At 47.2% G+C, this 13,828-nt stretch overlaps 1 protein-coding gene across 4 annotated transcripts in view; it reads right to left on the bottom strand.

The window, feature by feature from the left end:
• The window catches only part of BRPF3 (bromodomain and PHD finger containing 3), a 329,828-nt gene that overhangs the window by 211,287 nt on the left and 104,713 nt on the right, over nt 1-13,828 (bottom strand). For all 4 annotated transcript variants that reach the window (XM_069238754.1, XM_069238755.1, XM_069238753.1 and 1 more), the window contains exon 4: nt 675-806. In XM_069238754.1, the coding sequence (XP_069094855.1) occupies nt 675-806 (132 nt within the window). The remainder of the gene's footprint in view (nt 1-674; nt 807-13,828) is intronic.

Below are 13,828 nucleotides of genomic sequence, written 5' to 3' on the forward strand. Positions count from 1 at the left end.
AAGTTCGTTTCTAAAAAATGAAAATCTTTTGAAAAATTTTACAACCAATTGTCGTGACTGACAGTACGGTCCAGTGAATGTTTCCTAGATTGACAGGCACTGCCATGATAGCGGTTCCTGTAAATGCAAAATGTTGTTTGCACAGTCATCACACAACTCTAAATTTGGTGGACGGATGTTTCTCGGGATGGCAGAGGTATTGTCCTCTCCCATCCGTACGCCATCAGAGAAAAAAATAATCTGCCAAACTCTAAATTGGTCCCTACATTTTTCTTTAGTGTCATTTTAAGTTCTGTTTGCTTCTGTACATTTAAAAAAATTGAGTCACTGTAGCTTACAGAGACGCTGTAAAAAATGTGTTTGTATTAACTTTTATGAAAAGATTAAATATATTCTAAAGGAGCCCTGTGGTCCCACACATGAGCTGGCTTATTATCAATAAAGATCCAGTGATGGAGAACCTTGCCGTACTGAACAGTAAGAGGTTGTAGATGCCTGCTAGTATACGTCAGTAGGGTACACAATGCATCCCATGCAAAGTCAACAGAGAAAGCTGTCTAAGCAGTGCTGCCGCAGACTTCAGTGCACTACGATCAGCAATATATTACCACCTAGAGGTCTGAACTCAAGCAGCGTTATTGATGCTCATGTGAGGTATATTCATTTGGAATCACCTGCTCCCGTTTGAGTTTCTCTCGTTTGCGGATCAGTTCAATAAGCAGCCTTGCTCTCTCCAGGTCATGTCGCAACTTCTGCCAGTACTTTAGCTCTTCCTTCACTGCACTTGTCTTCTCATCATGCTCCTTCTGCAGAAGACCCAATAAATACATCAAGACATTACAACACTGATACATTTACGACAAAGCATAATTCTCAACAGGTGCAATTAGAATTTGGACTGCTATCAAAATCGACATAACTCCATTTCTCATTGAATAGATTTTGTTGTCAGGATATTGCAAACATACATAATCCTTTCAAACTTCCAAGTGAAGGGGGCCTTACTAGAAGGTTGCCACTCTTTTCACTTAGTCATACAAATTTTCAGCGCAAATAATTCTCCTCCAATCAAGCACACATATTCTGAGTTCCTACTACGATCATCATTGTACTCGTTTTGCTTACTGTTATAATAACTTCAACCATAGCAGATTCCAGAACCTGTAATCTTACATATTTTCGTTTTCAACACCAGACTGAATTGTCTAATTGTGCAGCTAGTACGGAACACTCACAGTACTAACGATCTGTGAGGCACATTCATTCATACTTCTGAGAAGTACTTCATCTTCCAAGGCAGCAACAAAGTGCTTGCATCAGCAAATTAATCAGTAAAATGAAGCCCTAATGCATTTGTGGCCACAGCCTTCTGCCGGCACCACCCTCACATGCCTGACTGATCTCACTACATTGTTTTTGCCTCAGTGCCTCTGGGACACCATGGATGGGTCACATCATGTACAGAGGGAATATGGTCCCTGCTCTGGTCACATACCACTGTAGAACGTGAATTCTAACCCAGATCTGGTAAGGATAAGAACAGAGGAGCTAGCTGTGTCTGGATGGGAGTGTGTTTTAAAACCTTAGAAAGTTAACCAGAAACACACAGAGTTACTGTGTCTCCCTTATGTGAGGACACACATCCATAATTGGAGTTGCTATCCTAGGGCTGGAACCAGTCACTTAGGGTGGGGGCAAGAGCCTTTGCAGATCCCATGGGAGGTCAGTTTGCCTTTCACAGTGAAACATATATTCAAATTAAGCATAGAATATCATGATTACCTGAGGCATTGATCTGGCCTCCATGAGACAATTCTGAATCTCCTCCCTCACCAGCAAGTGGGATGCTATAGAGAGGCATCTTACTTTTATAGGGAGTTGAGCTAAGAGAGTGTCTACCTTCATTACCTCTAAAAGTATTCACTTGGTTCAGGTAAAGAAACTGCCCTACAGTGACAAGAATCTTACCGGTGAAGTCATGGAGCCTGGAGGTGGGCAGTCTGGGCAAAACCTTCTATATAAGCGCACACATTCTGTCAGTAAGTGAGAAAGCAATGGGCTGGGAGGATTTGCTGATGACTGGGCCTAATTTCTCACACGAAAGTGAGAAGAAGGGAGTAGAGGGTAAAGGAGAGGATGTTGGAGGCAAGGGACTGGGAGGATGTGCTGCTGACTGGATCCTTTCCCTTCCAGTGTGAAGGTGAACCAGTGACTTGTCAATAGCCCTACCCCGATCAGATTTTCAACTACAATTTCTTATTCAGTATAAAGAATGAGAATTGGGAGCCTGAAATACAGACCTTATGAACCAGGAAGGTTCCTAAAGATAAAACTGTATAAAGTAATAAAAGTGTTGTAGAGGGTTGGGGTGGAGTGTGCGTGTTGCTGCAGGGAGACTCAAGATGTTTCTGCGGTGTTGGTGCTCCCTTCTTTGCCACTTGTGTGAAACCCTTGGTGGAGCTAGGGAGCCTATCAGAACACTGGTGGGGACAAAGTGATGCTGCCAGTGGAACATCAGGGATGACGTTTGGGCACTCTGCTCTGGCGACTTTAAGGGGTGTGTCCCTCAACTATTCCCCTGGTCGGTGGTTGGCTTGCAGAGCAGGTGTCTGTCACACAGAGTACGAACTGGCAGCCTGAGGCAGATTGCCTCATGGAACGTGGGGCCATCTGGCTCAGGGCACAGGTTGTACCAGAGGTGCTGAGAAAACGAGGTGAGCGGCCTGTTACTTAAAGTCTCCCAAAGCTTAACCAGGGCTACAGCCTTTTTTTGGCAGGGACAGGCTAGTGGCAGAGGAAGCTGGGGACACCAAGGTCCTGAATTTAAATTCCTAGCTGGCAGAAAATCAGCCTGGTTCAGCGGCCTGGCTCCAATACGTCGGGGACACTGAGTCAAACAGGAAAACAAAGGGGGGTTACCAACACACCAAGTGAGTGAGCAACAATAGCGTCGATATTATCCAACTACAACCAAGGCTTGAACCCAAAGGCAGAATGAAGACTAATAGAGAAGCGATGGATGAGCCTGCCGAAGAAGCTGCAATAATCCAAAGGGAAAGAAAACTTTAGCTTTCGATTGAAGTGTTGCACTCAAAAATGGTGCTGAAAACAAAAGGTGGAAAGTGCAGAGACATTATGGAAACAAAAACTAGAGGGTTGAGTGATGAAAACTGAAAGATTATGGTGTGTGTATATATACTGCACAAACCTTGATGGAACAACAGAAGGTACTAGTACCAAATATCCTAAACTTAACGATTTTCAAAGGCTGTGCTGCTGAACCAATTAGATAGTTGCATACTTGAATAAAGACCCTTGAGATGTTAAAGCTGGGTACCTCTGGAAGAATGCTAGGGCACCCCTTAAATCTTATCACAAAAGAAATATCTAAAGTGGTGAGAGATAAATTGGGGACTGAGCTCAAGGAGGGACAAGACTCAGAAAAGAAAGCCTGTAGAATTCCTTCCAGAGCATGCAAAAAGAATGTGGACTCAGAAGGCACTGTGGTGATGGGCTAGGTCTAGTCAGACTATTGTTTTTTTCTGATCTCAATCCTAATGCTTACATGTAAGACGGACCTACTGGAGAGACGGGAACTAGCACCAAAAGAGATGCCCGCATCAGTGGGATTTCCAGTGAAACGTAAGTTGAGCTGCACGGAGTCTGTGGGTAAACATTAAATTGTGAGGTTTGCAGCTTATATAATGGACACGAGTGAGGTACTCGGGGGTTTGGGGTATAGTCAACACATCAAGATGACAGATGCAAGGTGGACAAACTCTGATAAGAAATTCCTCAAATATTCAACTACATCTTTGCTAATTGCCACGGAATACTGTAAAGTTGGCTCATAATACTTAGATCCCCTGATGGTGTTGTCCAGCACCATCTAACAACCCCAGAAGTGCAGCTGGAGGCAGCCCATAGTAGAGTGCAGCGGCAGCTGCAGGTGGCCAGTAGTTTCATGCCCAGAGTGTGGGCCAGAACAGGGAAGAAAGTCAGTGGATTAATTCAAAAGCTGCAATTCATCATAGCAGCTGCTGCCTGCATGACCAACTGACGCCACTTCCTCATGGTAGGAATACCTGGGACAGAGCGATTCCCAAGTATGATGAGGAGCAAGTTCATGACAGCAGGAGTCTGGGTCTGTGGATCGCATCCAGACTCAATACAGGTGCTGGAAGTACCCATAGAGGATAGGGGTGAGACTGCCCCCTCCCCTGTTCTGATCAGGGCTCGGAAAATCTACTCGACCACTAGCTAACATACTTGATCAGGTTGAGCTATTTTAGGACTTACTCGGCCCCTTCTGTCCAGTTGACAGAGAACAGGTGTTTTGTTCTGTCAGAAAGTGAAGGAGCAATAAAAGACTCCTTTAAATCTTGTTCTTGTCACATTTGCTCTGTGTTCACAGAGGTCAAAAGTCAGTTTGTCTTACAATTAATTTTCCTCCTGACTGCAGAGTTCCACGACTTTGCAGGGTGAACTGTGAGACCTGCTGTTTAGAGTGTAAAATAAAAGGATATAGGGTGTCAGGTTTTTCCTAACACACAACATTTAAATGACTAGGTCAACTGTACAAGCATTTCAAAATATATTTAAGTAGTTGTGAAAGCCCATAGTTTTGTATTTCTGTGTGATTGTTAATACACTATAGTTTTATCAGTAAAGTTGCAAGTTAGTGAAAAGTTTTTTGGACTTTTCTTGGAAACTTACTGTGTGTAGTTGACAACGTGCTGCTGTATAGCTATTTTAGCAACACAAAAGGATGATGGACTGAGTGCTGAACAATGAAAACACTCACCCCCATTCACAGATCTGGGTTTAATCCATCGTTCTTTTGCTCACCATGCCACCTCCGTTTAGGCTCAACCATATACAAATCAGTCTTGACCCTGTCCCTCATGGGAACAGTCCAGCCCAAACTGCCAGACCAGGTCCTCCTGGACCGGAAACAAGCATCCTGGGACCGGTTTCAGGGTATCACCCTTCATCAGCCAGACTAGCGTGAATCCAGTAGCACAGTGAGCACTGTTCAGGAGATATTCTTCGAAGAAGGTGTGGCTCATTTTCTGATGAGAAGGCTTACATCCCAATGCTGTATTTGGGAATAACTGTAGAGCTCCAACTCTGAGAGCCCAAATTCCTCTTACATCTGCTTGAAAAGATCGACCTCTCCAGCACAAAAGTCGTCTTGCACAGTATTGTTTACCATTCTATCCAGTTCCAAAAGCATTGTCTGTCCCTCCTCAGTGCAAATTCTTTGGTTCCCCACAATGGAGTGAAAGGCAAACGATGCGATGTCGAGCCCAAGTGAACAACCATTGCATCTCCTCTTAAGATGGCATTTGTGAAGGACGAAATATACAGTAGTGTTTCTAGCAGGCAATCTGGGTCCAGGGTATTTCCCACAGATAGATCATACACTTGGGAGTGGCTATCACACACCACCATTTTTCCATTACTTTCCTTATCCATTCTACAGGATATTTTAAATGGGCTGGCACTGTGCACTCCTAACACTGATCCACTTGGCTCTGCCATATTTTGGGAATGTGATGGTCTGGATGGGAGATTTCAATTGCGTATTGGACGGATTGCTGGACAGAATCCCTCTGAACCCATCCTATAAGCAGGGCATAAAAAACCCTAGAAAAAGCCATGAATGACCTAGACATGACTGATGTCTGGTGGGAGCGCTATCCACATGAGCAGGATTTTTTGCATTATGCTCAGGCACCAAATACAGACATCAGAATTGACTACATCCTGCTAGACCACTCACACAAACACCTTATAAAAGACATCACACACAGAGGCAGGACACTTTCTGATCATTCCCCAGTTCAATTTAAGTATCAATGTGCGCGGTATAGAGCAGCGATCTCTTTGTGGAGACTGCTGGCTCTGTTGCTACAGGACACAATGCTCCGTCATGAGAGGCAAGATGAACTCAGCTCCTACTTTGAGCAGAACACCAACACTGCAGGAACAATGGGACTAGAGTGGAATGAAAGTGGTGATGCGAGGCAAGGGTATGGCTATTACCTTCACACAGAAGAAGGAACTAGAGAAACATATATCCAGGTCCGAAAATGAACTTGACGTGTGCAAATCAAACCAACACACATCAGATGCAGCTTTGAGGGGAGCACATGATTTGAGGACAGTAATCCTTGAAAAACAGTTGGAAAAAGAACAGTTACAGTATAAGGAGTTCAGGCAACTATTACACAGGGAGGGAGTCAGGGCGGGGAGACTGTTGGCCTGGCTGATCAGAAGGGGCAGGGCGCAGGCATCAATTACGGCAATCAGGAACGCAACAGCAGTCATGATACACACACAGGATAAAAGTAATGATGCATCCTAGAGTATCATAAGCTTCTTTACACAGGCCATCCTCAGCAAGAGGAGGGGACCAGGTATTCCTCACTGCAGGTCCCTGCCCTGCCCACCCTTACACGTGAGTAAAATCCTTTTTTTTTTATTTCTTTATTGGCATTTATACATAATATATCACATATTAGGCAGAATGAAGCAAAAGGTACAGTCAAGGAATAAAGAATCAAACATGGCCTTCTTTGCAGATAAGGACCACGCTCTATCAGAACATCACAAAATGAAAGGTAAGGGTGTGTTGCATGCAAGAGTCAGGACAATAACCCAGATTACCTTAGTGCACCCAATCCTGTACAGGTGCAATCATAATGCCCGTAGCAGAATAGAACAACATGACAAGTAACAGAAGCCCTTATCTGCTGCTGCCATCCCAGGCAGACAGCTTCTAGGAGAGCGGTGAGAGGTATTCAGGAGCTTGACGCCAGCAGTGTGCTGACCCAGCATCACCTGGGATAGCAAAAGGGGAAGGGGACGAGGAGGGGAAACACATCCTCATGTCGTTATCACGGCCCAGTATGTGTGTATAGATGTTCAAGCCTGTGGTCCCCAGGTCCTCTCTTCAGCCTCAGAAATATTAACACTGAAGCTGTCACCTAGGTGGGGGCCTTGTGAAGTCTGTCAAACAATCTAAGTACATAAGTGTCCCAGAGCGCGGCCCGTAGCCGGCGATCATGTATCATGGCATCCGCCAGAGCCCATTTATGAGTCACCAGGATTCAACATTTAAGTGTGGGCGGGTGTGACGCCTTCCAAGCCATAACATAAAGCGTTTAAAAAGGACTAACACCAGGTCCGCTACCTTTAAATAGTATTTATGGCTCTTGGTGCGCTTCATGATCCCCAGAAGACAGAGGAGAGGGTCTAATGGCAACTGCACATCAATTACTGTCAACCCCTGTTCCATCACCAGAGTCGAAACATGCAACAACAGAGGGCACTTCCATACCATGTGCATAAATGTGGCGTCCACATCGGGGGCAGGACGGAGACACCCCAGGAACATTCTGTGGAAGTGGTGAGGTGTAAGATAGGTTTGATGAAGAGAATTGAATTGTGTAAATATCAGGAAGGAGTTGCAGGAAATGAACTTCACCTGCTCCAGGCCATGGTCCACTGTTTGCCCGTCAAAACAGTGCAAGCTCTCATCCCATTTGGGCTTATCGCGTATTGGGAGATTGGTGCACCCCACCTGCAGTGAAGAGTACAATGCCGACACTGCCCAGCGGCCCAAACCATGCTTTAAGCACTGCGATCCCAAATATAGGGCAGGTTGGCCTGTCCAAACGACCACACATTCCCGGTTACAGTCATGGTGGCACTGTAAGCCAGAAAGAATCCAGGACCTACTCCGCAGAGTTCCCGCAGTCCCTGGAAGGAGAGCTGAACAACATGTATAAGTCCCCCAGTCGGGTAATCCCCGTCCCTTGCCAGGCGGAGCTGTAGTGGGCCCCAAGCAATGTTTTGAGAGTAGGTATGCTCCACCGGGGCAACTGCAGTGTATACAGAGCCAGTGTGTGGCGAGGGTGCATGCAGCAGGCCCAAATGAGTTTGACCACAAATATAACCCTACGCATTCCCTTAGTTAGGCCTCTCCGTGACAGCAGCCAGTCTAATATATTGACATCCTTCAAGTCGGCCCGAACATATGCACCCCCTCCCTCGACCCAGTGTTATATCCAGCCAGCCATTGCACAGGCCACTGCAGTTGGACCGCTGCAAAGTATAGCCCCAGGTCAGGAACCCCGAGCCCCCCCACCCCTCCCTCGAGCATGGGGAGCTGGGGCATTGGGAGCAAAATTCACCCCCAGTCAGAACCCCAGATGAGTTTGGACTCAAAACCACTCGGAGTATCAAAAAAGGATCTCGGTGAGATCACCGGCAAGGCAGCAAAAATGTATAAGAGCCTCAGAAAACTAAGCATTTTCGCTTTTGATGCTTTGCCCATGGGTAAGAGGGGCAGCCACATCCAAAACTGAAAGGATTGACAGAGCGAAGTTATGGTCCTGCCATAATTTTCGCTGAGCAGGTCTTTGTCCGAGTGATATACATACACCCCCAGTTAATTAAAGGTTTTGAAACTTCAAAGGAGTCGCTCCACCGCCAGCACCACGCGAAGTTCGGGTTCGACCCAGGGCAGTGGCAAAATACAGAACTTGCCCCAGTTAACCCTGAGGTCTGTCATATCACCAAAATAAACAAGCAGGCATGGTTCCTTAAATACACCAAGACATCATCTGCATACAAAGACATGGTGTGCCAGTCCATCCCAACACTAATGCCCCATGTCGAGCCCCTGGTGTGCAAATGAACAACTAGTGGCTCCATGGCTAGTTCAAAAAGCACTGGGGATAAGGAACACCCCTGTCTGGTCTCCCTTCTGAGGGGAAAGAGCACAAAATCTAGCAGCCTGTACGGACTCTCACTTGCGGGATGGTATATAGAATCTTGACCCATCGGAGGAAGCTAGGGGCAATGATGAATGCTTCCAACACTTGTAGCAAGTAGGACCAACTTAGTGTGTCGAATGCTTATTTGAAATCCAGGGAGACCCCCACCTGAAGATCGGCCCCCCTCGGAAATAGCATCCATAATATGGCAAAGATACCGACTATTGGAAGATGTCACCCGTTGCAGCCCAAATTCACACTGGTCTGAATCAACCAAAGAGCCAAGCACCGGGATCAGTCTGTTGGCAAGGATTTTGCTTAGTATTTTATATTCAATATTAAATATTGAATATAAGATTGAAAGAGGGCAATAAAAGCTCACCTCGAGAGGAACCCTACCCAGTTTCTGTAGCACTACAATGAAGGCCTTGAGAAAAGTCCCTGTAAGAGTGCCCCGGTTATGCGCCTTGGGATAATCCTCCAGTAGTCTAGGGGCCAGGGTTTCCCTGTAAGTAGCACAGAACTACAAGCAACCCATCGGTACCTGGGGTCTTGCCACAGGCCATCTGACCAATGGCTAGATGAACTTTCTCTACCTGTAAGGGCTGTTCCAGTTCCAACAGCTGTAGCAGGGACAGACGAGAAAGTACTAGCGTAATGAGCTAGCCCTGCAGCTCTGCTGGAGTCGGCTCCGGCAGGGGGGAATACAGACGTTCATAATATTGTGTGAATACTTGTGCATTCAGCTCACAACCCACACTGTGGCATATGGTGCAGATCAGGATTCTAGGGATCACTGACCGCATCAACCACGCCAGTGTGCGCCCTGGCTTGTTACCATTGGCCAAGGAGGTCTTATAGTCAAGAGTGCACAATCTTCATACCTCCTCCTAATATTGACGACAGAGGGCCACAAGTCAGGGGCGGGCAGCGGGTGTTGTCACTGCCTCCATCTCAACCATTCACACGTCTCTATATCCAGTACAGTGTGTGTGAGTGTTGTGGAAGCTCCCCATGTTGTACTGATACAGTGACCACTCATAACTACCTTTAGGGTTTCCCACTCAAGGCCTCTAGAGTCCACAGATCCTGCATTTTTGACGAAACACTGGGTGAGGTGTGTAGTGATGGTTTACCTGTACACCCTAGATGGTTTACCTGTACACCTTATCCCGTAGTGCTTCCTCACGGAGTCGGCAAGTCGGGATAGCAGTTTTCGGCCTCCCTCACTGAACGTGATCCACAGGTGATTGTGGTCAGACAATGTCCTGTCTAAATATTCAGCGCTGCAGATAAGGGGCCAGCAGTCTGGGCTGCAGAAGAAATAATCTAGTCTAGTATGAACCTGGTGTTTCGGTGCACTGTTGGAATACACCATTTCCCCGGGGTGCCCAAGCGCCAAACATCATGTAAATTGAGGGACCAGGACCACTGTTGGAAATGTTTTGTTGCCTGTATACCTTGTGAGCCAGGGAGCGGGGGACAGAGTGGTCTAAATCTGTATTAGTTATGCAATTGAAGTCACCACTCCAGTGTGGCCCGTTCCTCAGTGGGGCGAGACTGCGGCTCACACAGATGGCGGTGGCACTTAGACTTGCTCTCGGCCCATGCCAGTTGTTCGACTTCATTGGTTTCTGGATTGTCAGGTACCCCTATAGTGCAGAGGCCAGAGAGAACTCAGCCTCATCTACCCTCTCCACCAGCATGATATGATCCGCCTGAATCAGGCAAGTCTCAACTTGTATGGTTCTCAGTTGGTCTTCGATTGCCGTCTTGAAGTCCTGTATTGCCTGCAGGATTTTGTCAAACATGTTGGTATGTTTTTGGAGCGTGCCTTCCAACTATGTGATTGGGTCTGCTTGTGATGGTGTAGCACCCAGCATGGCGATGATGGACTTTGGGGGTGGAGGTCTAGATACCTTTGGACGAACAATGCCCAGTCCGCCACAAACAACAGGGTCCATTATCTAGCCTCTTTGGGCGAAGCCAGCCTCAGGAACACCCAGCGCTGGCCCCGACAATCCCAGGAGCCCCACATGGCGGGCAGCAGCACAGGTGAGAGTCTTGGGGCACTCCTAATCCCCAAAGTGGGGGATGGGAAGAACGAGCCATCATTCACCTGGCTCATGCCGCAACAAGGTTAGACAGCCTGTCGGTATACACTCCCCATGTCCATCTCAGCAATCGCATACCAGTCCAGCACAGCCTTGTCGCCCCAGGAGGGAGTCAGCGGAGCACACTGTGTCCCTCATAGTCACAGGCAATTTTCCTAGGCAATCCAGTGAGCACTGAACCATCACGCATTCATCACTGGGCCTTGCGGGAGGGGGTTGTAATTCCCCAAAAGCACACAATCACACTCCCCCTTTCATATCCAGGAAGGGCCTCCGCAGCTCAAAGTAGACGTCGCTACATTGCTCCAGGGCACCGCCACGGCAACAAGGCCTCACACTCTATCATCGCCAGAGGCACTGCAGAGGTTGTCTCTCCTGGGAGCTCACAGCCGCCATAGCAGGTCCCTCCAGCCAGGGGCCACAGCCTCTTGGGAGAGCATCGCCACTGCCACCTGGTCATCTGGCCCCAGTGGTGATAGGGAGAAACCAGGCCCACAGTTCCCAGATGATATTGGGGCATGCGGCATGGTCGCCTCACACCAGGCTCTTCCATTCCCCATTGCAGCTGCATTAGGGCACTGGTGGGGTTCGGGGCTCAAGCACTCTAGGCAGTCGGGGGTCACCGTGGAGGGCATCAGACGGTGGATGGGAACAGGATTAGTAACGCTGGGCACAACTGGAAGCGTAGCTCACATTCTATGCGTCTGATCCTTGTGTCATCTTGGCCACACCCCCCACGTGAGAAACATTCATTTTAGAGGGCCCAATATTAACACAAGAGATAAAAGAGGCGATCAAGAAGCTGAAGGGGGAAGACACCTGTTCCTGTTGGGCTGTCTGGAGAATGATATCACACATTTGCAGATATGCTGGGGGACAAGCTGGTGCTCTCGGATCAGAATGGCTTTATATCCAGGTTAGAGAAGGGTCTTAAACATCAGGCACTTTGCCAGTGTATTTGGGGTGGCAGAATGGGCAGACCAGAAAATAGCAGTGGTATCCCTTGACACTGAAAAAGCGTTTAACACAGTGTTATGGCATTACCTATTTGAGTGGCTAAAGGCCATCAAAATTAGGCCAACTTTATTGCAGTGATCTCCTTGTGTACACTAAACCCCTGATTAGGGTCAGTACAAATGATATGATCTCTGACGAATGGGAACTAGATAGAGGAACCCATCAGGGCTTCCCGTTATTGCCCATATTGTTCATGCTTGCCACTGAACCTCTACCATGTACACCATACCATCTCCTAAGTGACTGGGCAATAAGAAAGTAGGACAGCAGGCATGTAGTGTCATTATATGCAGACAATTTATCAGTACACTTAACTAATCTAAGGATATCCCTGAATGTCCTACTTGGGGAGTTGTATCTTCGTAGCAGTCAGGCCTCAAAATTCAAAAATCAGTAATATACCCGGTGGGGGACTAAGTGAGGCAGCAGAAGACTAGTTCCACCATCTGACATACCATGGGAACATACTTTGTTTAAATACCTGGGGATACAGGTGACAAGTGATTATGACGGGCGGATAGCACTGAACCGAGCAAAACGTCTGGCAGATATATAGGGTAGGCTAGACTACTGGATATCTCTGCCCCTATCAATGACAGGTAGAATAGCAATAGCTAAAATGCTAGTGCCCCTCAGATGTCTGCATTTATTTCAATGTAGAATGTTCCCAATATCGCAATATATACTCGTTAAACTTAAGTTGGCACTGACCAGCTTAATGTGGGGAAAGACGAGGAGCAGGGTAAAAATGGAACCAACACATGGTACCTACGAACAGGGAGGGCTCCGAGTCCCAGACCTGGAAGCGTATTACCAGGTCTCCCCATTACAATCCATGACAGGCTTGTACAGAGGTGTAAATGGTACAGACAGAGTCCTGCTACAAGGAGCCAAAGCCAGGTCATAGCTTATAAAGTCTATATATAGCAGGAAGGTCACGCAGCTGCCGAATGACCGGATCCTGCATCTCTCTCACTGCATGCTTGGGATATGTTTGGTGCTCGGTGGGGTTGCAGCTTACCTTACTCTACACCATTATGTGGTTTCCCTGGGTTTCAGCACCTAAATAGAGAGGTTAATATGAGGCAATAAGTCAGGGTGATGCCAGAAAGCGGGTGATCTATATGTAGATGGACATTTGCTCACATGGGCCAGGCAAAATAACTTTTCCAAGTAGGAGACAGGCAATTCTTACACTATCGGGCACTCTGCAGGCTGGCCCCAAAAACAAAGGGTGCACACGACACCAGACCGCTCAGCTCAGTACTCTGTCAAACAGATGAGGGTACCGCTCATCTCGGTGCTCCTACAAACAAATGAGGGTACAGGAGTGATAACACGCCTATAGCAGGCAATTCAGACAGATATGAAGGCTCCTAAAAGTGGGAAGCTGACTGCAACATGCAGTTCCAGGATAAACAATGGCAGAAAGTGCCTAATCACTACAGTGCCCTAAATGTGCTCATGATGGAGCTACATATCACCACTTGACATGGACATGTACACGTTTCCAGAGTTACTGGAAATAGGTATTGAGCATATAAAGAGATAGTTTGCGCCTGGGGCAGCAGGCAAGTCCTTAAGTCTTCTTACTGGGTATGGGGTGCCCCTCCTGTTAAACAGTCAACAAAAAAAAAAAAGTTTGTAGAATTTACCCTATTGCTGGGTAGAAGGAGGCTGGTGATACACTGGCTAGGTAATAGAGCAGAAACGGTGGAAGGCTAGTTGAAAGACGTGGCAGAGTGGTGCACAGCACAGAAAGCCAGAATTTAACTAGTACCGTCTGACCCGAAGCTCGTGGATGACTTTTGCATGAGCTGCTTTGAGTGCTGCGACTTCCAAAAGATGAACACCAAGCGCGAAAGGGGTCTTGGTGGTCTGTATTCAACCAAGACTTCAGCATGAGACAAT

This window comes from Pleurodeles waltl, chromosome 6 (assembly GCF_031143425.1).
Source record: "Pleurodeles waltl isolate 20211129_DDA chromosome 6, aPleWal1.hap1.20221129, whole genome shotgun sequence".
NCBI lineage: Eukaryota > Metazoa > Chordata > Amphibia > Caudata > Salamandridae > Pleurodeles > Pleurodeles waltl.